This window comes from Alosa pseudoharengus, unplaced genomic scaffold, assembly GCF_046254945.1.
Source record: "Alosa pseudoharengus isolate Yale_2024_CS ecotype anadromous, Long Island Sound unplaced genomic scaffold, YU_APseudo_1.1 YU_APseudo_1.1_scf_8, whole genome shotgun sequence".
Classification (NCBI taxonomy): Eukaryota; Metazoa; Chordata; class Actinopteri; order Clupeiformes; family Clupeidae; genus Alosa; species Alosa pseudoharengus.
In genome coordinates, this window is record NW_027468870.1 from 39,797,772 (window position 1) to 39,824,256 (window position 26,485).

Genomic DNA, 26,485 nt, shown 5'->3' on the forward strand with positions numbered 1-26,485 from the left:
TATCGGCTTTGATGTATAATAAAGTCTCCGTCTTGTAAATTCACATTATGTAACATCCATAACGTCACATCCATAACGCACCATTAAAGGTTTTAAAAGTAAGAAAGGGGCACAATTTGGTCATAACACTTTACATTGATATAAATCAGCTTTGCACAGACACTTTGGACATTGTCGCATCAACACTGTATGTGTAGTATAAACTTTTCCTATAAAACGTTATGGATGTGACATGGCCATGGAACTTGCTGACTTAAAAACAAAAGCCTTACAAATGTAAGGAGTTGTGCTCTTAAAGGCAAGCTGAGCATAGACATTGCTCTACCATTCCCTTGTCAATATGGAATTTGTCAAATTACACAATTTGTTTGAACCTTGGGTCCATTTATCCACTTTTTAAATATGTATAATATTACCATGTGAAAAATGTTGTTTCTGTATGGTTGCACACCATATTTATGATGTAAAAAGAGTGTAATTCTCCATCAAATTCAATCAGATCAATTACAAACAATATAGACTTAAATGAAGATTTTAACAACAGTTTTATTTGCGTACGCACAACTTTTTTTTTCCATGGTAAGGATGACCTTTGCATGGAATTGCCCCTATATAATAATTCTATACTATATTATTATACTATATTATTGTAAAATTGAAATGATATAATATTGTGTATTTTTAGATATAATAACATGTTCCCTTGCTTGGGGGTGGGAGTGGGGAAACCACCAGCATGTTCATGGTGAACACGTCCCTTATAATAAAAAATAAAACAGATATAATAAATACTTTAAACAGCGGAGTGTCTTGATGTGCCTATGTCTAGGGAGGGGGTGAGTGGGTGGGAGGGGGGGGGGGGTGGTATGTGAACTCTATGTGGATTTCATTTTCAGATAGGTTTCCATGTATGTGTTGAAAAACAACAGGTCAAGTTTATTCTTCATCTCCATGATCAGTGTCTCATCAAGCCAAATTCTTGATTGATTTCTTCTCAGTTTAGCCTGACCACCAATGAATCTAAGATGTGCAACATCTGTGACACTGTCAACATTTGGGCATTTGACTTCAGCTAGCCCAAAAGGGGGATATGCTGCTGGGTCATACACCTTGGCATCAGGGCTGGCACTAAGATATGGCGCATCAGTGTGTAAAACAAAACCAGAGGGATACACATTAACATTGCATTGGTCACTGTACTGTAACAACACCTCTGGCTCAAGGTCAATGCCCCTCTTCATGTGCAGTGTTTGCCGTACCCCCCTCAGAATCCTGATTGCTAAAGCCTGACTGGATGACTCCCCTTTCACACTGCATGCTTCCCCAAATCTGCTTGCCGTTAAGCGGGGCTGCCGAACTTCCTTCCACAGAGGACTTTGTGACTGCCCCCTTGTTTTCTCCTCAATGACACATGCCAATTCACGAGTGACCTCTAAACTCTCTAGATGATAAAACTGTTCATAAGTGGGAACAAATTGCAGATGGCGTTCTAATTTAGAGCTAATCATCGGGATGCTTAATCACTTCATTTGTTTGTACAGGTGGGCACTGATAAGATAGAACTGAACCTTTAGGGACTGGCCCAAATTTAGAGTCCACAAATGTCATGCAGGAGAGGCCACATAAGATCTTACAAATTCCCGGCTGTGGTTGGATCTCTCGTAACTGTTCTCCAATTGACAGGACTGCTGGATCAGGAAGGGGTCCTAAAAGCACACATATCAGAGAAACGTCATTACTGACTAGTCACTGTGTAGGACATATGGTACTTTGCTATTATCTGTAACAATTTGATGTCTTTTAACTTGAATAATTGGTAGTGAAACTGAACCACAGCTATGGTGATAATCACTAACAATTCCACTAATGCAGTGTTACTCATTGCACGGCTCGCAGGCCACATGCGGCTCGTCAGGCTATAATTGGTGGCTCGCATGGTAGCTTTGGCGAGATTTCGCCAAATTTGGTTTTACTCATTTTGAGTAGGCCTAAACTGTTCGCCAAAGGCCATCATCTCTGGCCCCAACTTGACAAAACAAAACTAGGCTCGGATTTAGCCTAGTCTACTGTATGACTTCAACGAGGTGATCTTTAGTTTCGTTCTGCTTACAGTATCTCACTGCCACTGCAATGCCTTTGAATGCAATCCACTGCCCCGTTTACAAATGCTACAGCGGACTTAAACTGCCACCTTGTGGTGATAAGTTGTAATGCATTTCACGCAGCTGCATGAATCACGGAAAGCGCGAATGAAGTGGCCACTTCTAAATGGGACCCACTATATGTGGTAACAGTCAATTATTTTTTTCAAATGTGCTTCATATACCTACAATACTGCACTACAAAAACTCAAACATCTGAATTATACTTCCCCCTTCCCCCAAATACAGTAATGAAGGTGAAAGGAAGTTATTAAGCCTTAATGGTGCTTCCTAAAGGGGGTATTGTCAAACCTGCTACTACTAATACTAAAAATACAGCATGAAGAAAGTCAAGGACATGCATGCCAGCTTCCGCTCATCCCAGTATTAAAGTAAATCTGGTCTTAAATGAAAATGTATTGGCTGTCATATGTTGCTCGTGATAAAAATAGTGAGGATCACTGTACTAACGCATACCTGGGTAAGCTGGATAAAGTGTAGATTTCACACTGCTTCGTCCTGGTGCCCTTGGCTTTGGCACCACAAGTTCATCGGTAGGCTCTGGACAAATCCCCTAGATCACATTGATTTTTACACAAATAATATACAGTTGTAAGTTTAAAAGTGATGACAAAAACATATGCAAGTCACAATGTAAGTGTACATTTTCAGAAGGCAGCAAAACCTGTTGCAGTCATAATACCTGTGTTCTGGGTACCCCATGGTGCTGTAATGGGCAGTTTGAAAAAGCAGTGCAACCACATGGTTACATAAAGCCTGGCCAGCAACACATGAACAGGAGAAGCCTCTCAATACCACCGGTGTCCCAACAGCATGTAGTGCCACCTATAAAAGGAGGACAAGCACTTTAGAGGAAGTTTACAAAATAAGCAGAGGTAGAAAAGTCCAGCTTTAAAAAAGAAAACGTATGTATTTCTTATACCCATGAGGTGTTATTTAGCTAAGTCTACATTAAACCTAGACCCAAATTAACCTGGCCAAAAAGTTGTGCTAATTATGAATATGTTAATGGTTATAACAGATACAGCATGTTTACTTCTTGAAGCCAGACATTTACACCACTGACAGAAGATTTCAGCATTTACTGAACACAAAAACTGAAAACATCTGCAACAGCAGATAAACAAATGAACTTGAACTTATGTAGGTCCGAGACCACATCCTAGTCACTACTAGGCTACTCTTTAGCCTATGTGATATTTTGAAAATGCATAGTCGTCTGGGACCATTAGAAATCTACTAAACTCCATCAGTGTCCAATGCCCATGAAGACCACTGGTCAAATGATGTAGCCCAGAGAGTAACGTTATAGCAAAGCTTGTTGATGTTACGTTAATAGTGACCAGGGTATGATTTCGGACTCAAGCCTTAACTTCCTAAACTGTAACCTGAAGTGTATGCGGTTCCTCGCTCTTTCTCATAGACCGGTAGCAGTTCGCTTGTACTACCACCTCCTCATTGACTAAATCTGACACTGTAGTGAAGGGGAAGATTATCAGTTTATTGAACATAATAAGTCATGACTTAACGTTATTCTAATGCTTCTTAACTACAGCCAAAGTACATCACAAACTGTTAAAATACTGAATGTATCGACAACTTAGTTAACGTAATGCGTTAAGTTAAGCTAGCATGCTAATTAACATTGACATTAACGTCAGCTGATGAAACTCACTTACCTTTATAATTGATGATGTATTGTTCAAAAAACAACTTATAGCCTTTATTCAACTTTGACGTTTTCACTTGTGAATGTTCATTCACAAGCCGCACGACGTCTTCTTGCCCAAATTTCGGCAAACTTTTCAGTGAGGTAGACCACCCCATACAAAAATGTAATATATGGCAATATATGTAAATCACATATATGATGTATATGTCAATGTATGCCTCACACATATAAGTCACATATATACACATACGTGTCACATATATTTCAAAATATAGCAAAATTGGCCGTTTTTATATATGTCACATATATTTTCCCAGATATACAAATATATTACAAATATATGTCAGTTGCATATATGTTAATATATGATAAGTTATGTATTTGTACGCATACTAGGGATACCAATATATTGCAAATATAGGTCTATGGACATATATTTGCACTCATATAAGGTAAATATATTATGTGTATGCATATAAGGTAATATATGTAATGTTCTGCTATGTCACATTTATAGAAATATGTCACAATATATGTATCAGAAATATAACATTGTTGATGTTCCAAAGAAAACACACAAAATATTTGTTTAACCTTTTATTAAAGTTTAGTTTTTCCACACAAACAGTGAGTACACTCTCCAGGTAGAAACTTTTTTCCCCTTTATGGAAGTGGCACACATTGATTTGGCATATGATGCACTCAGTGTTCTCAGGGCAGCAGTCCTCACAAATCACCACCTGCAAACAGGGAACAGAGAAGATTAATATGCTGTAAAACACACAGAACATGAAAAGACCATCACTGAAGCACTACGACCTTCACATGGATCTTTAATAAACACACACCTTGGCACAAGTAAGCTTAAATAAGGGCTATGAGATGAAGAACATGTAGCCTAATGATCCATACATCAGAATACTTTGACAAGATTTGGGAAAGATTCTTGAAAGATTGGAGTCTTTTAACTAATGCAACATTCAAGCTTTACTCAAAAGACGATCTTTCAAGAATCTTTCCCAAATCTTCAAAGTCTTCTGTTGTAAGGATGGCTTAACACTACCCTTCACAAACTAGATCCATTTAGGCCTACTAACATTCACGTTAGCCTGCATGGTTATTAGCAGCCACTTTAAATATAAGTTAGCTGCTATAGCTAGGTTAGCTAACTTACTCACACCTTATATTTTATTCAAACTAAAACTTATATTCATAACGACATCTCAGACAGGCTTGTTGTTGGATATGATGTTAACTACCATTCTAGATATTCCACATAATGGTAAAGTTAGTTAATGGAAAAGTTAACATTAACAGCTAACATCGCTAACGTTAGCAATATTACCTCGCTAACATTATCGATAGCTAATCGATAACATTAACGTTAGCTAATTCTAACATGATGGTTAGACTGTTAACAAACGGATTTGGTTAACATTACATTATAAAAATATTTTCTAACTAATTCCCGTTTACTAAAGGCTTTCTTACCTTGGATATGATGACAGCAGAGTTTGTACAGCTTACACAGTCAGATGCATGACAAAAAGTGACGGTTGAAAGTCACAGTGGTTGGAGTTCAAATGTCAGTCCAGGGTGGGGGATGGGTATTGCTGTGTGCGCATGCGCATATCAAGATGCGATAATCATCCGTTATATTTAAAGTAGCTTTGGCCTCACACATTTTTCATGCACATAGTGCAACCCAAAGCACTCCACACAAAACATTGACACATAAGGCAGCATAGTCGACACCATATCTGTGACGCCAAGACATAAACAAATATATTCACACTGTTCTCCATTTGGAAAATAAGTAATGTAATCTAGTGTATGGATATGTATGCCACCATATATGGAGACTACAAATATGTCTGCCACATATTCACACATAAAGTTCTCCATATATTTAGAAAATAAGTAGTGGAATCTAGTGTATGGATATGTATGCCACCATACATAGAGACTACATATAAGTCTGTCACATATTCACACATAAACTTCTCCATATATTTGGAAAACAAATAATTGGATCTAGTATATGAAGATATATAGCATCTTATATGGGAAATTAAAATATTTTGTATGCATGTATGGACATATAGCTTTGAATATATGTTTGACATAAATATTTGAATCACATATATGCCCATATAAGTAAAATTATAAGTCCCTGTTATTTGACATATATGTTCATATATTGCCATATATCACATTTTTGTATGGGACAGGTGAACACTCGCCATAATTAAAGGGACACCAGGCAAGCCTGATGCTTTTTCTCTACGAAACTCCCCCTCGCTCGGTCTGAAGCTCTTTTCCTTTTCTTTGTGTCTTCCGTCAAGGGTTTTCGCTGCTTCTTCGCCGGCTCTGCCATTATACACACGTCTATACACATATATACACATCTCTAGCGTTTCCTTAGCCTGCCTCTGTGCTGTAAACTGATCCTGCTTCGGTCGGCGGGTACAATACACTGAACTTGCAAGCGGGATATTCTTCCTACAGGCAGTATAAGGGGCGGGCGAGAGGTTCTTCATTCGCCCTGTAACGAGTCATTTAACCATACCGACTTACGAAGATGAGTAATTAACACGAAAACGTTGCCTGGTGTCCCTTAGTTAGTTAGTTTGACTCTACCGGAAAGGGCGGCACACTGCTTCACTGGTACTTCCGACGTTCTATTGTGTCGAGATAAAGGTCTATTCTGATTGCTAAACACACCATTTTAATGCTGTTTGGGAGGACAGAAGAAGCAGTGCCCCTTATATGTGTGGCTCATGTGACATGTAGGCCTACATGATCTACCTGCTTTCACTTCACTATTTGACACTATACCCTACCTGGAGACATATCTCATGTTATAAATCAAGAAATCATTTCAGAAATTATGTTTTGTGCATATGGGTTAGCAGGCTACAATAAATTGCCTAACAGACAGCAGCCTAATTTCGAGGTATCACTAATAGGACTATCTATTAAATAAATGTAAATGACACAGAATAGTGACAGAACTTGTAAGCTCAAATTCAAAAAGATTATAATTAGCAGTTTCTATGCTTTTTCCATTGATAGTTACAGAAAGCCACGTTGTTGTTTAAACTATTGTTGCTTCTAGCCCACGTTACCTCCAGTTTCACTTGCTGCAGGGACGCACACTTTGCATGAGCGCTCATAAGCGTTCTATTTGAGTTCTACATGCTGGAAATCTTTAGCCTGGCGGGCCATCCTATATCATTGAAATGTATAGTCTGGCATCGAATCATTCACCTCGCTTAATCCAAGGGGCGGGCAGAGAATTGTCTTTCAAACTGCCTAGGCATGCAATAGGCCAGCGCTACGACCATATCCGTATCCGGTAGGCAAAACGGCAAATACATCCTTCGAAAGGAATGACTTAAGTGCATTGTGTTGCTCAACTTTCAAAGAAAAGCACAAGTCCAACTCCTCCAAAGTTGACGCCAACGCCGATTCAAACAACCGCTCTTTGTTCGCCATAGCCACCTTCCTTGTTGTTCACCTTCACAGGACTTTTGTTATCCTGTTAAGCCCGCCTTGAGACTCTAACGAAATAGAGCGCTGCTATAGGAGAACATCCACAGTGTTAAGCCAATAGAAATCCCTATGGTTTGCTACTAGACGTACAGGCTGAGCAAATTAATTTGCCGCCGCTAGGGTGCGTCTAGATTTCTAGGCTAGGAAATCTTAGTTCTCAGATGTAGAACTCAAATCTTGACGCCGCCGTTAAGATCAAAATAAGATGTTCTAAATGGAACGCGATCGTATTTAAGATATTACGATAGATGTAGCACTACGACACACACTGACAGTGAAATGCCGCCGACGTTTGTGATCAGATCAAATAAGACGTTCTAAATGGAACGCGATGTAATTAAGCTGTTCAGATATTTTCCAAACGTCTTGGAGACGTATGTGTGCTGACTGGGCTATTTCTATACAGTTGATGACACCAAATGAATAAGTATTTCTGATTGGGGAAACTTTTAGCCTAGTTTTTTTTTTTCGTCCGCGGATCCATACCATCTTGCTGCAAATGATCAGACGTGTGAAGCACCGGGCATAACTTAATTTCGCGGCTGTGTTAATTGTTGAGGAGGCCCAGTTTGAGAAAAGCTGCAGATCATAGACAGATAAAGCATAATGCTCTGAGAACAGTAGCCAAAGGTCTTTTTGCAGAAACAGTGCCTTGGTGCGCGCACCCCCGCTTTCACTTTGACTCCCTGCATTTCTACATTGTGACAAAAACTGTCAGTCAGACAGTGAATTTTGGTTTACTAAATTAGCATAATGCGGTAACAATTATCATTTCAATTCAACCTGAAATCTGCTCACTGCAGACGTTATAATGCAGACCCAAGCAGCAGCACAGCCTTGAAAGACGCACACTTTGAATTTGATCAGAGCGGCTCTGGTTCTTCACTGGCTAACTTGATGTGATTGGCTGGATGACCGTTCAATCAAATCAACAGACCTATTTGTGTATCTCTGTGTGTGCGTTATGGTAGATACGGTTCCAACTCTTTACGGGAGCGTTTATTTCCATATTTTACTTTCATTTTAATCTGTCAAAAAGTGTGGGGGATAGAATCGTGTTCCAGCAAAAGTGTGTACGTTATAACACCCACATCCCCCACGCTTGCTACGCGCCTGCTTTCACTGTTAGCCATTTGGATTGTAAGTGCTAAAGCCAGTCAAACTCGGTACCAGAGAGGGTTAAATAGTAATCAAGGATCTTTGTCGGCACCCATTCGATCAACATAATCTAACTCTTGAGGGGGTGTTCGACTTGGTGAAAAAGACCCTGGGTTCAAATTATTCCAGAATTACACACTTAATACAACTCTGTTAATGAACAACCCCAAAAACACACTTGTACTTTGTCTCTCCAAACAGAGAATGTTCTGTCTGTTTGGCAATTTGTCACAGGAATCTGTCAAGGCAGCAAACGGTAAGTGTCTGAGAATAATGTTTTATGGGTTTAAGCACTGATATAAAATATATGTATCATAAAAACAAATCTAACATCATGGGCGCTGAGATTTGCATGAGCAATGTTTTCTGAAAGAGATTCAATTTATTCTTTGAAGGTCATACTATGCATACGTGCACTTAGTTAAGTAAGCGTTTCTTATGAATTATAGTTTGTATATTACAGTATTTGTTTGTTTATTTTCATTATGATATTGATTAAATTGGAATAGTTTATTATTGTTATTCTCCCTAATGTAGTCTTACCAACATTTTAAAATTGGTCATCGTTAATTTTAACTATTGTATTCTTTTTATTTGTATGTCGCTAAAAGCATCTGCGAAATCCCTTAACCATAATATGTGTAGATTAAAAAATATATATTTTCAATGCATTTAAAGGTAATTTGTACAAGCAACAATGATGACAACAGTACTCTTCCTCGTGGTTTGGACAGTCTTGCTCACCCCTTGCCTCTTGGTTCAGGAGAAGCCTTCACCTAATATCACACACCTTACATTTAAAAATATGGATTTTGCCATGGACCTGTACCGGAAGATCTCTAGCTACCATGATAACAACATTTTCTTCTCACCACTCTGTTTGTCCACCGTGTTCACCTCCCTCTCCCTGGGTGCTCGTGGCTCTACCCGAGATCAGATTCTTAAAGGACTAAACTTGGATCTGTTAGAACACCAAGGCACAAGTAGTCTTATACCTGAACTTTTCCAGCATCTCCAAAGGAACATAACCCAAGATGATGCATTAATGTTCCACCAAAGCACAGCCCTATTTGTGGGACAGGACTTTGAGATTGAAATGGCCTTCAGTGAGCAGATAAAAAAGTTCTTTGGGGCCGACATCAACAATGTGGACTTTGCAGACCCAAAAGTTAGCATGGCTACCATAAATGAGTATGTGAGGAAGCAGACAGGAAATAAGGTGAAGGAAATGGTGTCATCAATTGAACCTTTCACAAAACTCATGCTTATCAATACAATTTTCTTCAAAGGTAAGATATCGCCTATAAATGCTGTTCAGTTGTTACCATATCTTCACTTTTGAATGAAGCTTTAAAGGGGCTATGTGTAAGTCTACAGGACTCAAGTTGTTTTAAATGCATCGACATTCACCATGGCATTCTTTAATTGATTTGCATTGTTTGATACACACTCAGGTATTATAGTAGTATTATTTGACAGTACGTCAAAATGGTTATTTCTGGGTAATTTTCAACATTTAAATCTAGAAATCTACCACATAGTACCTTTAAAGCAATTTGCCTTATTCATCCGGCAGCCATTGTAGGCCAGAATGAGGCTACTGGGTACACTTGCCATCACACCTTAGTCCAGCAGATGGCGGTAATGCACTCTGTTTGCAAACTGCAAAAAAAAAAGGTACAACGGTGTGTCGTTGATGCAGATTGGATATTCTCTCAGAGGAAAATAAGTTGTTCGGGCGAACGTGAACTGGCAAACGTGAACTGAACATACTGTATTCCTGCCTGATGAACGTTACTGTGAACTCGTTCATTCTGGTATGTGTGAACGGCACGCTCTCTCAGTTTAACTTCGTTCAATAGGGTGCCAGATTTCTGATAAGAGCCTTCCAGGCGAAAACCTGGCTAAAACACACCGTAAACAGGCATTAATGTGTAGCGGAAAAAACACCCAATCTGGCAACACCAGCCACCAGTGTCGCACCGCTGCCTGCGTTCATTAAAACGAGTTTTATGACAAGATCGGTGAGGATGGGAAAAATCTTACATTTCTGTGCCCATCGGCTTTCAAAAAGAAAATCCGCATTTAAGTCATCGACAGCAAACCTGAAACGACACATTGAACTGAAGCACCCGGCTAGCCTTTCAAGGTATGTGCAAGCAAATAAAAAATCAAGAGACAGTCAAGACAGATCCTCGACCCAAATCCCATTAAAGGACAATTCCGGCGCAAAATGAACCTAGGTGTTAATAACACGTGTACCGAGTTTGTCTGTTCTTGTTATTGTTCTTGATATGTTTTCATGCTAATCGAACGTGACCAGTTTTACCACAAACCGCTAATAAGCGTTTAACGCTAGTCTTCGGGGCACACGCAAAGTAAAAAGAAATCGCTATTTCTATACCACTAACAAGGCTCAAAATAGCACCACACTTCCATGGTAGCATAATGAGGGGCCCTACATGTAAACCGAAGCATTGAGAACTTTGTAAGTGTACAGACAATGTATTAAAAAGATAGTTTAGCAACAGTACAGTACATGTATACAAGCGGGCGCCATCTTGGGAAAACAGTCACGTGACAGTTCAGCTTGCGTTGCTCCAGTCCAACGTTAAACTAGCGGACTAGACTTAAAGGGACACCAGGCAACGTTTTCGTGTTAATTAATCATCTTCGTAAGTCAGTATATGGTTAAATGACTCATTACGGGGTGAATGAAGGCTCTCTCGCCCGCCCCTTCTGCCTGTAGGAAGAATATCCCACTTGCAAGTTCGGTGTATCCTACCCGCCGACCTTCAGTCTCACAAAGTCTCAGACATCGCGAGAAGCAGGATCAGTTTACATCCTGCATCCCCAGCACAGAGGCAGGCTAACGAAACGCTAGTGATTGTTGCAAACGTGTGTATAATGGCAGAGCCGGTGAATAAGCAGCGAAAACCCTTGATGGAAGATACAAAGAAAAGGAAGAGCTTCAGACCGAGCGAGGGCTCGCACACGTATCGACATGTACAGACGGTAGGGGGAGCTTCGTAGAGAAAAAGCATCAGGCTTGCCTGGTATCTCTTTAAACGCTTATTAGCGGTTTGTGGTAAAACTGGTCACGTTCGATTAGCATGAAAACATATCCCAGAGAACGGACGAACTCGGTACACACGTGTTATCAACCCCTAGGTTGATTTGCGCCGGAATTGTCCTTTAACTGCGCACAGTAGCGGCTCTGTTGTCATCTCCCACTTGCAGCTGGACAACTTGGTGGTACTGGTACAGACCTGCAGCCTTTTAGTAAAGTGGAAGCCCAGCTTTCATAGACTTAATAGAATATTGCTGATAAAATATTTGCTGTCTGAGGTTCTATATAGGGTATGGGAATACTTTTGAAAAACAATAGCTCACAGCAACATTATGGAAAAAAAGAACTATAAACTAGTATTTTTGGAACTGTGAATTTAGTTCAAAATGTTGAATGATGAACTGAACTAGTTCATTAAAAAAATTGTGAACTGAACTGAACTAGTTCATGTAGAAAGTGAACTTTCCCAACACTGCAAATGTGATAATATAATAAACACGGCAAGTCAATATTGAGTAAGGATTCACTTTAGCCTACACATGACACACATGATAATGATCCCTAAATGCTTTGGACTGGCTGTATTAGGCTATTGAAAAATGTCAACGGCCAAATGCTAACCCCTGGTCAGAGTAAAGTCTTCCTCTGTGAGTTTTTTTTTTGGGCAAACGGAGTGTATTACCGCCATCTGCTGGCTTGAAGTGTGAAGGCAAGTGTACCCAGTAGCCTCGTTCTGGCTTACAATGGCCATCGGATGAATAAGGCAAATAGATTTGTTCCTTTTATTTCTAGATGCTAGTTAGAAAGAAATATATTAGGTTAAAATTGCCTTCCTCATGGTAAATACTTTTAACATCTGCAAAATTTGATTTTTTTTCTGTCCTATTGCTATTTTTACATTGCAAAGGTACCTGGGAACTTCCTTTTAACCCAAATAACACAGAAAATGCACGCTTCTATGTTGACAAGTACAACATTGTCCAGGTGCCCATGATGTTTAAAGATGATAAATTTTACATGACATATGACAAGGAATTGAAAGTCAAGGTGTTACATCTTCCCTATGTGGGTGGTTCAGCCATGCTTATTGTTCTACCTGACACTGATACTGACTATACTGAGGTTGACGAAGAAATTACAGCCGCAAGGTTCATTCACTGGACACAAAATCTGAAGAAAACGTAAGTGAAATATAACTTTTATCTACGATAAATACACTATGACATGGTTAAAATAATGTTTTAAGAAGGAATTTTACAACATTTGCAAAGCTCCTGATATTTCAAACCTTAATTCTTTCTTGTCTCTTGCAAGGAAACTTGAGATTCACCTGCCCAAATTCAAGATGGAACAGTCATACACTGTGCAAAAAATACTCCCAGAGCTTGGTATTACAAATATCTTTCAAGACACTGCAAACCTAACAGGACTGAGTAAAAGTCCTGGACTGAAAGTGTCAGAGGTGTGTTCATTCAAAATGTGTTGATGCTTTTCATATCACACAGGGAACAATATGGAAATAATATATTTAAATCATTTTACACCTAAAATAGCAGTGTAAACATTTTGATTTAATTACATGTTTGGGGGGTGCCTATTGTGTAAGACAAAACAAGAAAACCAAATCTAAAGGCATTTTATGGACCACACTTAAAAATGTCATGTCAGAATAGCAGTCATAGCATAGCAGAATTAGCCTGGCCACACCCACCTAGATCTCCTTTCAGGGAGATACTAGTCTGGAACACCATAGTTCGCTAACATGTCCATTGCTCAGCTCGGTTATGGAAACGCTTTTGTCCCCCTGCCCAGTCTGCAACAAGAGGGGATGACTCTATAGTCGAAATCAAAAGTGGCTATGGTAAACGGTAGTAGCAAAGCCTGCAAACATAATAAATTGTAACCAGAAGAATGTGTACGTGTATTTATACCAAAGGCCCGCATACATTGTTTCCTGACTGCCAGTGCTGTTTATTGTCAGTTTGCAAAGTTTAGGCAAAGTAAGAAGTAACGGTTACACTTTACGTGACAGTGTCGACCTAAGAGTGACATGACACTGTCATGAATATGTCATAAACAAGTCATAAACGTTTATGACATAACTCTTCTGATATTAAGTGACATTTGTTTTTTGTCATAACAAGTTAGGGTTAGGTTTAGGGTTAGGATTGGGGCTATAGGATTAGGGTTCATGTGTCATGACAGTATCATGTGTTCATGACAGTGTCATGTCACTCTTATGTCGATACTGTCAAGTAAAGTGTTACCGAAGTAACGTTATGAATCCCTGATCAATGTGATTGGTTGGGCTGGTCTAATGATTTCAAAGTTAGCACAAAGTCTACGCCCGTCGACAGTGGTGGAATGTATCCAAATACTTTGTTACTGTAGGCTACTTAAGAACATTTTCCACATAATCTGTACTTTACGGTAGACTTTAATGTAGGCCTAGAATCAATAGTGCATACTTTTGACTTTTGCAGCAGTTTTGCAGCAGTTACAGTATCTGACTATAGGCTACTTTCTACTCCACTACATTTCTACAATATGTTCCGTTGCATTTTTTCCGCCAAAATGCCTACCTGACCAGCACACCTTTATCTCACCAGTGAAGTTGGGTTCTAAGTCAGTTAACGTTTCTGAAGTGCATGTGCTGCGGCCTCGCGGCATTTCAGCAGTCTTTGGTTTACTCGCAGTTTCTCAAATATTAACAAAGTAGCACTCACAAAAACTGTTCAGAAGTCGCAACCAAGTCTATGTCTGCAATAATAAGCCCTTGAAAAGCATTAAAATGTGTGTTGGGCCCTCCTCCCATTGAAGATCTAATGTTCAGTTTTAGTGAGCAAGTAGCCCTGTTGAGAAAAACTACAGTAGGGTTTAAATTTACAGGTGCATTAACATGTGAATTTACAACTAGAAGGGGGTCACTTGCGCTTCAGCCTGGTTGGTGCTCACGGAACAGGACACAGAAGTCAAAAGAGGAGACCCAAGGTCTAACTAGGACCAAGGAGCAGGACCAGAGCACACACATTTTTAAATTATTTTTCAAGACTCTGAAGAAGACACATGGACGTTGAAACGTTAGTCGGTTTGCACTAATTAAAAATCACTTAAAGCTTTGTGTGCTCCGGTCCTGCTCCTTGGTTGTAGTTAGACCTTGGGTCTCCTCTTTTGATGTGCATTTACATGTTATGTGGTAGCCTAGAAGCTATTTTGCCTAGTAGGCTACGCTATATGCGCAGAAATAAAATGGCCTGGAATTGGTGTGTATTCAAGTCATATTCTTTTCTCCTGAAGTTTATGAATGAAATTACCGGTATTTCCAGATTCCACTCTGATGCATAGGTAGCTACCAGTCTGCCAAAGTTCTCATGTAAGAACAATCAAAAATATCAAATTAGCAACTGCTTATTACATGATTCCATTGCCAGCAACAGGATGATTATTACTATAGGCTATACCACTTTTTTATTAGCCCAGGGGAGGCTATTCCTATGTAAACTATCCTGTAAAGATGCATCCCATACAGATACAGATAGTGTAGTTGTAGGCATGTGATGTACTTTAAGTGTCCCACTCCGGCCCTGCAATCAGGTACGCTTCTTCCAACTGCAGCATAAGGCACCTTTACTTTGAGCAGCAGCACCCGCACGTATAACCTTTATACCATTTATAGTCTTCTTTGTTGGTTTTGCTTAATGATATTTAACTCTGCAGATCACCCTGGTGGTAAGCACAATTACATTAGCCTAAAATTAACCTAAAACTAACTTCATTAAAATCCCACAGCCCATACTGTTTTTTGTTCATTAGAATATAGACATTTAAAGAATAAATCATTATAAAAGTACTTTTACTTAAGTACATTTAAAAGCAGGTACTTTTTTGCTTTTACTTAAGTAGAGTTGTCATTGTGGTACTTCTACTTTTATTAGAGTAAATATTTATCTGGTTATTTGTATTTTTACTTAAGTACTGAGTTTCAGTGCTTCTTCCACCACTGTCCGTTGAGATGTGAGAGTTGGAAAGGTTTACCAATAGTGAGTGATCAGACTACTCATTTTGGGGCAAATTCTCAATTAGTGCAAGGGTGCATAAGTAAAAAAAAAAAAGCGCACAACTAAGCACTTTCCAGCCTTCTGCCCTTGACGTAAGTCTGTCACACAGAATATTACAAATGAACATTGGAGTATCAAATTCGGTGCTTAATGTGGCTTTATGTTTTTTCCCATTAAAGTGTCATATGGTGGCATATTTCCTGACGTTACCTTATGAATGAGGCTACATTGTTAAATAGGGAAAATCCGTTATAATCACCTCGTTTGGACACTGGAGTTTACCGACTGCACCTTCAGTTTCAACTTTCGAAGTCATAATCCAACATAACACATTTTAATATGACAATAGCTTTGTCATAGGAAAAAGGAAACTGGTTAAACTGATTCAAAGTTAATTGTAATTGTATTTGTATTGGGAAAAATAAGAATTAACTGTAATCTTGTGTGTTTTTGTGTAGGTGTTGCACAAAGCTGTGATTGAGGTTGATGAGAAGGGCACCACGGCTGCAGCAGCCACGACTGTGGGTATCACTGCTTTTTCTCTGCCTCATACCTTCATCATCAACCGACCTTTCTTTTTCTTTATTTATCATGAGAGCACAAATAGCCTACTGTTCATGGGCAGAGTGATAGACCCTTCTAAATGTTGATCTTTTTGTATTTTTTTTTAGTGTAACTACATATTAAAATGTAATTAAACAGAATTCTCTTAAATAGAAATACACTGCATTGAATTTTTAATGCTTTTGAGCGCTAATTCATGACTTGTCAGCTTGGTTAGAGTTTCTTCAGCTATACTGCTTGACAGGCTTAAAGGTATCCAATGCAGTTTAGGGTTTTTGTCGTGCTACTGGCTCCCCCTACAGTTGTGAGTATGTTTTACACAATGGTCATAATTTCCATTCTTACCTAGCACCCTTCCTCCTGGACACATACTGTAATGTACATGTGGATTTATTGACAAACTGGCAAAGAGATGTACTGTATGTCAACTGACAATGTACTACTACACGATTTCATACAATTGCACAATTGCCATAAAGCAATTTGTGATTCTAGAGCATGTTGGCAAGCAAGTCGTTAGGCTGGTTCTAGGCTGGCAAGGCTAGGGCTACAGAGTGATTCTCCCTATTACAAGTTTGTTTGCCCTCAGAATTACCTTGGAAGCTGGAAGCTGGTCCACACAGGATGTTACAAGGACTTCACTGAGGTGAGGGGGTGAAAGACACAGCAAGCAAACATGGATTTTGCTGGAGAGTGCAGATTTATTTACAGTTTGAAAAAAAGGAGTGAGCCGACAAATAGAAAACAAGAACACTTCAGACAAAACTAAACAAAAATCAACTAACCGGATTCTCAATCCACTAGCAAAAATTACAGGAGGGTTGGTGAAAAGGAGTGGCTACCTTTTCAGAGACAGAAAATCTGCCACCATGGTCTGTGATAGCAGAGTGCCAGGAGGACATAACAGCACCGAATGCTGGGGACATTCTTTCACACAAGCTTACGTCACAGATCACTTGAGGTGCAAACAATATCAGAGTTTTGGTTGATTTGACCATCAGTTAACTTTGAAACAGCACCTTACTTTGGATAGACAATAGCAATAGATCATAGGAGTGATTAACATCAAAAAATCTAGACTGGAGTAACTCAACATTAAGCACCTCCGATATGTTTAGTGGTGCTGTCAAATAGCTTGTTATAGTTACCAAAATGATAAATATGGATAGCTATAAAAAACGTGCTTTCATTATACAACTAAACACAACAAAATACTTTTATAACCCTTGAGCCAGCTCCTTTCTATGTGATCTCAATGGCAATGCAGCTTTTGTTTGAGCCCTCCAACATACCTGTTACTGAGGGAATAACAGGCACCGAGTGCCAGGGAGAGACAACCTCTCAACAGGTTGCCAGGGATCTACTGGAGCCCTGGTAGCGGAAGTCCTTTGGTCCAGACAGGCAGTCAAGAAGGAGCCCAAGCTGGCGGTGCTGCTGGGATTCACAGGGTCGTAGGTCATGCATGTCACTGTCACGTGGGTCCTATTTCTAGCATGCACGCATTTTCAGTGTGGCTCGAGCCACCCCTGAAACTTGCGTGTTATGCAGGCAGTGTGCACGCTCTAACCTGTTAACATAGGCGCTAGAATCAAAACGAACAGGTAACACAGCTGACACTCAGTCGCCACACTTGCGGTCTAAATAGGTCCTTATTAGGTTTGTGGACATCCAGGATTTTATTTCTTACAGGCAGTTGACAAGTGACATGGGCGGGAGCTACATATATGGTTTGTGTGTCATCAGCATAGCAGTGGAAGCTGAGTCCATGTTGACTGTCCATAATCTGGCCAAGAGGCAGCATGTAAATGGTGAAAATAAGGGAGCCAAGCACTGATCCCTGGGGCACACCATGTTTAACTGGTGCCGGGGCGGAGAGAGATAGGACCGGAACCAGGAAAGTGCTGTGCCAGTGAGCCCAATGAATTCAGAGCGGTGGTTCAGGAGGATGGTGTGAGAGAAACTGTCAAAGGCTGCAGAGAGGTCCAGGAGGATGATACTAAATGAGGCCATAGTCAGCCACTCCACTCTCCAGTGACTTGTTGATTATGTTGGCCATTGTGTGGCATATTGTGGGAGACATGCCTTCACAAGGGTGGTCGGCATTGGGTCCAGTTTGTTGGACGAGGCCTTGGCATTAGATACCAGTTCCAAGACTTGGTCAGCATGGAATAGGAGGTTGATGTAGAGCAACTCAACGTCCAACTGTCTGATCCATCTATCTATAAAGCAAGAAGTGTCTGTGTGTCTGTCCTAATGTCTGTGGCACGCATATCTCGCTGACCGTTTGTCAGACTGACCTAAGATTTCGTATGTGGCATGCGCGTGGCACAAAGGTGTGCAATCTCGATTTTGAAGATTTTTGAATGCATATTTTAAAATATGCTTATTTATGTAGGACGTTTATCGCTGCACCGCACTGTTTCCAAGGGGACCAGTTTCAGGGGAGCTCCACCACATGTCTATTGTGTGGCTAGGTCTCACTTTGATGATAGTACGCGGATTTTGCAACAACACGCCAACAAACACGGGTATAGAAGTATGTGCAATACCAGTGCTTTTTCAAAGTTCTCAATGTCTCGTTTTAAATGTCAGGGCCCTCGGAAGTCTACCAATGAAGTGTGGAGATACATTGAGCCTCGTAAATGGTGTAAAACAGTGATTTATTTGCATGGCTAGCCTGATGCCGAAGCACCACCATTGAAAAAGCTGTTGGTAGCATCGGCTAACTAGCGCCAGATTTTGGAGTGCAGGGGACAAGCCGAGATGGGCTATGAGACATACGTTCACACTCGGCATCATGTTTCAATACACTTTAGGTCAATATCACACCGGAATTCTCCTTTAACTCAAAACAGTTGTTAGGCTTATGTCATTCTGATCTGTAGAAATGTCACATGCAGCCATGCCTAAATGTATTACACATTTATTAGAGGCCACATTAATTATAGGCTAATATATTATAATATTTAGTATTCATTATTGAATGCTTAGCTGGAATGATGTTTCCCTATCATCCTATTTTTAAAGCAGGTATACCTGTGGGCATGTAATTGGGCTACGGGTTTTCTTCAGGAATGGCATGTTTGAACAGGCACTGCACTAGTTACATAAAATTACAAACATTACATAAAAACAAACAAAAACATGATGCCAGACGAAACGGCATGTCTCGCCAGCGTCCCTGTAACCTAGCAACTATACATCTCAATTTTATATCATTCTATGCATTGTGTAGGCTACACACCCAAATACCACAGCAAAGAAAGCACAAACATATCTCAGATCCACTGTTTATTGTGTTAGCAACATTCTAATCTAAAAATGCAACACCCTAGCCACCATCTAAAATACCCTACCAACCAGCATAACAACTGCTTTATTTAGCATAGCAACCACCATATCTACCCTAGAATAACCCTAGCAACCATCTCAAGTACCCTAGCAACCAACATAGCAACCACTTTTTATAGCATAGTAACAACTAGGTTCTTGCTAGACTACATATGGTGGTTGCCATACAAAATAAAGCGGTTGCTATGCTGGTTGCTTGGATAATCATGTTGGTTGCTATGGTGGTTCCTAGGTTGACATTATGGTGGTGGTTGCTAGGTTGTTGTAAGGGTAATTGGGATGGTTGCTAGGGTAGATATGGTGGTTGCTATGTTAAATAAGTGGTTGCTATGCTGGTTACTGGGTCATCATGTTTGACATTATTTTAGTAGTTGGATGTTGGATAGGATGTTAGATTGATGTTGATAGACAGATAGTGTAATGGATGGGTGACTGGTTTGAAGTAGCATGACAAGCCAGACCCACATTAAAATGTAGGGTCTGGGCACTCACCGTTCGCAGTGCTCAGTCCGAGGGGCGGGATAATCGGTTGTCTTTCAAATTCCCTCTGCACGCAATAGGACAGCGCTGAGTCCCATGCGTTTTCCCACCAGCGGAGCTATTTGGCTAGTTCAAACTTTTGCCAACTTAAAACAAGCTTAACTCGTGTCACACTGTTGGCCAACAGCAACATCCATCTTCTTTGTTTTCAAGTAGCAGGGAATTCAAGCCAAACCGTTGCAACTCTGCCATCAATCATTATGTTAAGCCCGCCTAACGACTCTATACACGATTTGATTGGCCTGATAGAAGTTTAATTTTTCAAGCTCACAAGCCAACGGAGAGTTACTAGACTAGCCCTGGAAGCAAATGTAATTTGCTGCCGCTAGGGTGCGTCTAGATTTCTAGGCTAGGTTTGAAGTAGATGGATGCAGAGAAATCTAGATGGAAGGAGCCTTGTATCAGTATTGCTATGGTAATTGAGATAGTTGCTAGGGTGTGATATGTGCTAGGATATGGTGGTTGATATTCTAAAAAAGTGGTTGCTATGCTGGGTGCTATGGCTATGTTGGTAACTATGGTGGTTACTAGGTTGACATGGTTTAATGGATGTTGATAGACAGATAGTTTAATGCAGTGGTCCCCAAACTTTTTCTTCCGAGGGCCAGCTCACTATGCCTGGCTCTAAGAGACCAGTAACCATAAATAGCTTAGTGCTGTGAACAACAGCAGTCTATCTTAGTTGAATATTCCAATACATTTAATCATAGGCTACTGCAATTTAATACCATTGTTAGCTGTGTTTATGTTGCCATCATGCCATATCAGTGTAAAATGTAGCTCAAATGAAATAATACTGATAAAAAGACTTTAGCATTCCCAAAAGTATTAGCAGGGAGTCCCAAAAGTATATTTTATTCAAAATGTGTGAATTCTGAACTCTGTGTCTTTGCATACACAGCTCATGTCGTGAACAAGTAATATCCTACAAATAATTCAAATAACTCAAACTATGAGAGTTTTATGAAGTGCTGGCAAAAACATTTGACACCACCATTCTAACTTTCACTCATGAGAAATTTGTGAATTGTGAATTTGTATGAACATTTGAACGAGTGAATAAAAAATAGAAATAATTATCCCAGAAAGTCCCAGAAATATGACTTGAATTGAAGTTAGTTAGTTATTAACAATTAATTGATAAACTTTAAGAATACTTTGAGCACTGATGAAGTCAGCATAGGCCTCTTACATGTTTGCAGGTAGGCCTACATTTCATTTAGTTTTCGATGGCAAACGCAAAACAGGGCCAAAACAACCACCAGTGGACAAAAAGGCTATTACATGTGTACTGTTAAGACTCGCCATAGAGAATGAATGGGGAAATTACGGAGGTTATAGTTTGACGAGGTCGTACTCCCTTGCGGGGCAGATGCTATATACCACGGACATGTTTTGGGGGGCCACCCAAAATGAGGTGGCAAGCCGTACCCGGCCCGCGGGCCGTAGTTTGGGGACCACTGGTTTAATGAATGTGTATAAGTAGATAGTTAATGGATGTTGATAGACAGATAGTTTAATGGATGAATGAATGGTTCGTAGTGGATGGATGAGAGACAGTTGGATGGAAGGTGCCATGAAAGTCTATGGTGAAAATAAGCTTTTTTTGTTAATATCTCAAAAAGTATGAAGGTTACAAAAATGGAAATATATGCTAACCTGGTCCATTTGAAGACCTACGTGACAAAGTTTGAACAAAATTTAAACGGTTCAAGTTTAATAGCGTACGGAAAAAGTGGTTAGTGGAATAATAATGAGAAGAAGACTTGGAAGAACAGTATAGTGCATTTTCATGCACTGTAATAAGAAAAAGAATGCACTGTAATAATAATAATAATAATGATAATGATGATAATAATAATAATAATAATAATAATAAGACTGTAATTAACAGTAGCTAATGTGGTGGTAGAACTTCTACCATGGTAGCATACTATGGTACCATAACTTCTATGCTATGCTATGCTTCCGTGGTACTTTTGGCTTCCGTGGAACTTTTATTCAACGGCTGTTATTCGAATATCTGTGCAAATCCTTAAATCGGTTGCTTCTTGAATAGGAAATGGTGAATGCACAAATAGTAAAATTATCTTTCCAGTGACAATGACATTAACAGACAAAAAAAAAAAACATTCAGTAAAGATGCATTCCTACAAGTTACTTTATTCATATATCATGTAAAACAAAAAGACTTTTGTGGCAAGTCTGTTATATGTTACAAGTGCTTAAAAGGGATCTGTATACAGAAAATTGTATAGAAGATTAAGATAAAATATTATGTAGTGTTATATGGGTAGTTTCACAATAAAGGTAAGTGAATTGTTCCTAAAAGCTCAAAATTAAACCTTCTTCCATTGTCGCATTTCTGCCCATGTAGTGTACATTAATCACTGGAGGGAAATCAGGAGAGAATATGGATGATTAATTTGGCTTGACGGTTGTTCATCCAGGCATCTGCACAAGTGCTGTGGATGATGACTTTATGTAAAGTTATGTACTTTATGTACTGTTGGATGCACTGCATGTCGCTAGGCTCCGATATATGCAAACAAGGTTAGAATACTCGCAGCAACCTTCTTTGAACTTGGCAAGCTCTTCTTCATCTTAAAATTATAACTGTTACAATATATACAGTATATTATATATTAAATATATAATTGTGATGGGTGAGGCTGGCCACAATTCTGTTCACAACTCTCTCTCTCTCTTGACCTACGTGCTCTTCTTAGCAGCCTGTATGATGTATACAGTTTTGAAAACTATATATTTTGGAAATTCTGAGACAAAACAAAATCCCCACAGAGACCGCTTATTTTCTATCACAAGAGACAACCTGTCTGGAGATCGCTTATTTTCCATCACAATGAGACACACCGCAGAAGCTAGGTGCTCTGCCAGGAGGATGTCCGGACTCGTGCAGCTGATGTAACTGAACTAACCAGAGCCCATATCTACCTGATTTCACGACATATTCTGCAATCCAGCTGTGTCACACTCACTTTCATTTGATTGTCATGATAGTAAAGTAAAATCTAGAATATTAATGTACACAAGTATATAATGTATTGATTTAAGCTATATTATTAATTTTGGTTGTGGTTGTTTATAACGGCAAAATTAGGCTTACTAGACTACAATAAAAAAGCTTATGTAACCCCCTTTACAGCTTCACGCACATAAGAAAACGTCCACATTGTAATTATACCAGTCAAAACATGTAAATAGAAAAATGTTGAGTTATTTTGTCACTTTTGGAGGGTATTGCAACTGCTACACAAGTTCAATCACTTTAGCTATCATTAAAAATTCATGTTTGACGAACATTTGGCCTAACACTCACCCTACTGTAATTGTGAAATTACCCATATTGAAAGACAAACATCTCCAATATCCTCACATTGTGTCATGTTTCATTAAAATGTCCCTTCAGCATTATGAATGTGCTTGGCAGTGTTTTTTGTCATCAATTGTCAATTTGTCATCACTGTTTTGGTGGATTTTTTTTTCTTTATTCTTTGTGATCCTTTCTCTGTGCCAACTGCAGAGCTACTGATTACCTGTAAATCTGATTCTACAAGGAGTGTGACTCTTTCCTCCATATCTGCTATTCCCAGCAAGTGCTCCTGTAACAAAAATTAAAAAGAGGATATTACAGATTTTACAAGTTCAAACATTCTGTTCAAATTCATTCAAACAAGCTTAACTGGAGATTACTCCACCTTTATCATGTCTATCATATCTAGCACATCTATTTCCTCAAGAAGACCATAATGTGGTAGATAACACTGTTCTCCAAGGTTCCTGACAGCAATCAGGAGGCTTCCCACTTCCTCAACCTGCAAGAGATCAGAGAAAGGGACCTCTGACATTAATTCAGACAAAAAACAAGTGTACTTCTAGTTAATGGCATGAAAAAAATGACTAGCACAAGAAGAAAGCAGACATTATGAAAATGTGTGAGATAATCACAATAATGATTATTATTCACACAAAATAATTTTTGTGAACCCAAAATATGTTTAGAAATATATATAATATAAGGATACTATAAGGAAACACTTTAAAAGTGGACAATTATATGACTAGCAACTAGTCTAGATTACTAAGATTCAGAAGAGATATCAAGTAGGAAGTTTGATTTGATATAGAATTGTGTAAAATTAGTCACAGGGGACTTTCCTTAATCCATCACTAGATGTACTTGAGTATGGATGGAAACAAGGACAACACGGTTATGCACCAGTCCCTACAACAGATCCCGGACTACCTAGTTGCAGCTGACGGGGACTGTGTAGGGTTGGGTATCGTTTGGGTTTTATCCGATACCGGCGCTAAATCGATACTTATCGATTTAGATCGATACCGAACGGTGCCGGTGCCGAAACGGTGCCTGAACCGGTACTTTGTTTTTAAAATGTTTTAAATTAAAATGGTCTAAAGCATGAATTGCTTTTTTTTATTGATAAGACAAATTTGAACATGAAATTGAACTGTTATATTCAATTTGCTATCAATATCTCATTGCTCCTACGAATAATACATTTAAATGTTAAAACGGCTTGCCATGCATGCACACACAATGGTAAGCTCGCTTTCAAGTTTACCCAGTGTAGGCGGTTTGCCATAAGGTATGTTAAAACCGCTTGCCATAGAACTGCCAGGTCATGGACAATGGCATTTGCAAGCAAGCTAATCTAATAGGGACTCTACTTTCCAGTTAATTCAGTGTGTTCCCAAATGCTTCAAGACATTTCATGTCTTAACCCATAACACGCAATAGTTTTTAACATGTTAGGCTACATGTCGGTGTGGAAGTGTTTAGATTCCCTAGTAGGCATTTTAACAGCAACTATGGCTTTGCGCTAACACCAGTCAGCTGAGTTTAATTAGCGATAACATACGGAGATGGTTTCGTAGCCTCTTTGACAGCTCAGTGACATCAGGTATGTAACCTACATATTTATGTTTTTGTCAGCTAACTTTTAACATGATCTTCATATTCATTGTGATGCTATATGGGCCTCATGCACATGAAAGATTAATATCATGCCATTATGTTGTTTAGAACACACCGTGAAATAAAGTTTTCACCTTACAACTTTGCTGATAACATTTCAAATAAATGCCAGTTAGCGCATTAGCAAGGATATTGTGTAACGTATAGGCTACTGTTGATGTTGTTTCATAGCCTTTTGCTTGTGTGTAGTTAGGCCCACTGCTAGATTTTGATAGGAGCTCGCAATAACGCTTAAGTAAGCTACTTGGGCTCACGCAAGCTGTCAAACACTGTCCACTCGTCTATGTGGTGCATCCAGTGTTTATGTTAGCTAACTGTATCTGGATGTGTTGCTATCAGAGCAAGACGTTAGAGATGGTGCATGACATGCAGTGATGCCTCGTATAAAAAAATAAAATAAAAAAACGCTATTTAAGCACCGAAATGAGGCACCGAAATCCACGTTGTTATTCGATGCAGTTACTACCGTTTGCGCCGGCACCGGTGCCATATTAGAACCGTGTTTCGGTGCCCAACCCTAGGACTGTGACACTCTCAGGTGCTGCTGTAAAAAGCAAGGAGTCAAGTGTATTTCTGCTTGTTGGAACTGTCATGGTAACTCTTGCCAAAACATCAACCAGTCGGATGATAACAGGAGTAAAAAAATTTGTATTGGTAAGATTTTTTTTTGCAGATTGGCGAAAAAAAAGCCAAACTTTTCATTGCTTTGGCCATTTATGATTCAATCAGAAACATAAGTCGCAAGCCCTTGATGCGGGCAGCCACAAATACCAACAAATTCTTCGGTAAAACTTAGTGAGAATTCAGCATCGTACAGTCTAAAAATCCTGTAATTGTTGTCATGTTGTTGCCAGCAGCAATTATAGTGATGTGATTGAGAGCTCAACAACCATTTTTAGACCAACACCCGATGTCAATACAGCCATACAAATAGAATGATTAATCAATAGGTGTTGAGGGCTGACTGTGGATGGTGAGAATATCAGAATATTAGTAATGAACAAATCATTACAACCCATTGTAACTGATTTGCAACATCAGAATATACAGTACATGACCGGTAACTATTGCTGACCTGGTCCCGTGATTGGCCTTGATGCATTTGTGTGGTCATCTCCAGTAGTTTGGTTCTCTCTGTGGCTCTATCCCACTTTGTCTGCAGTTCTGATAACTCTTTGTTGATCATCTAAATGGATAAAAAGATAATTATTTATATGTCTGTACAGGCACTTGTCTAAATTTGAATTGATCAAAGCCCAGGAAAGTCACATTTGTATCAATGCTATTTATTACAGAAAATATCTTGAACAAATAATTACAAATATAACCTGTTCGTTT

At 39.3% G+C, this 26,485-nt stretch overlaps 2 protein-coding genes across 2 annotated transcripts in view; one reads left to right on the top strand and one right to left on the bottom strand.

The window, feature by feature from the left end:
• Positions 1-9,244: 9,244 nt before the first annotated feature.
• On the top strand, positions 9,245-16,325 carry serpina10b (serpin peptidase inhibitor, clade A (alpha-1 antiproteinase, antitrypsin), member 10b). The gene is made up of 4 exons (XM_076275007.1): positions 9,245-9,836; positions 12,525-12,798; positions 12,932-13,079; positions 16,134-16,325. The coding sequence occupies exons 1-4, from the start codon at positions 9,245-9,247 to the stop codon at positions 16,323-16,325; spliced, it is 1,206 nt and encodes a 401-aa protein (XP_076131122.1).
• A 5,948-nt stretch (positions 16,326-22,273) lies between these two features.
• Positions 22,274-26,485, bottom strand: part of ccdc197 (coiled-coil domain containing 197) — a 49,893-nt gene continuing 45,681 nt past the window's right edge. The window contains exons 8-10 of the mRNA XM_076275012.1: positions 26,223-26,333; positions 23,850-23,966; positions 22,274-23,753 (exon numbers count right to left, since the gene is read on the bottom strand). Of these exons, the coding sequence (XP_076131127.1) occupies positions 23,601-23,753; positions 23,850-23,966; positions 26,223-26,333 (381 nt within the window). The 3' untranslated portion in view covers positions 22,274-23,600. The remainder of the gene's footprint in view (positions 23,754-23,849; positions 23,967-26,222; positions 26,334-26,485) is intronic.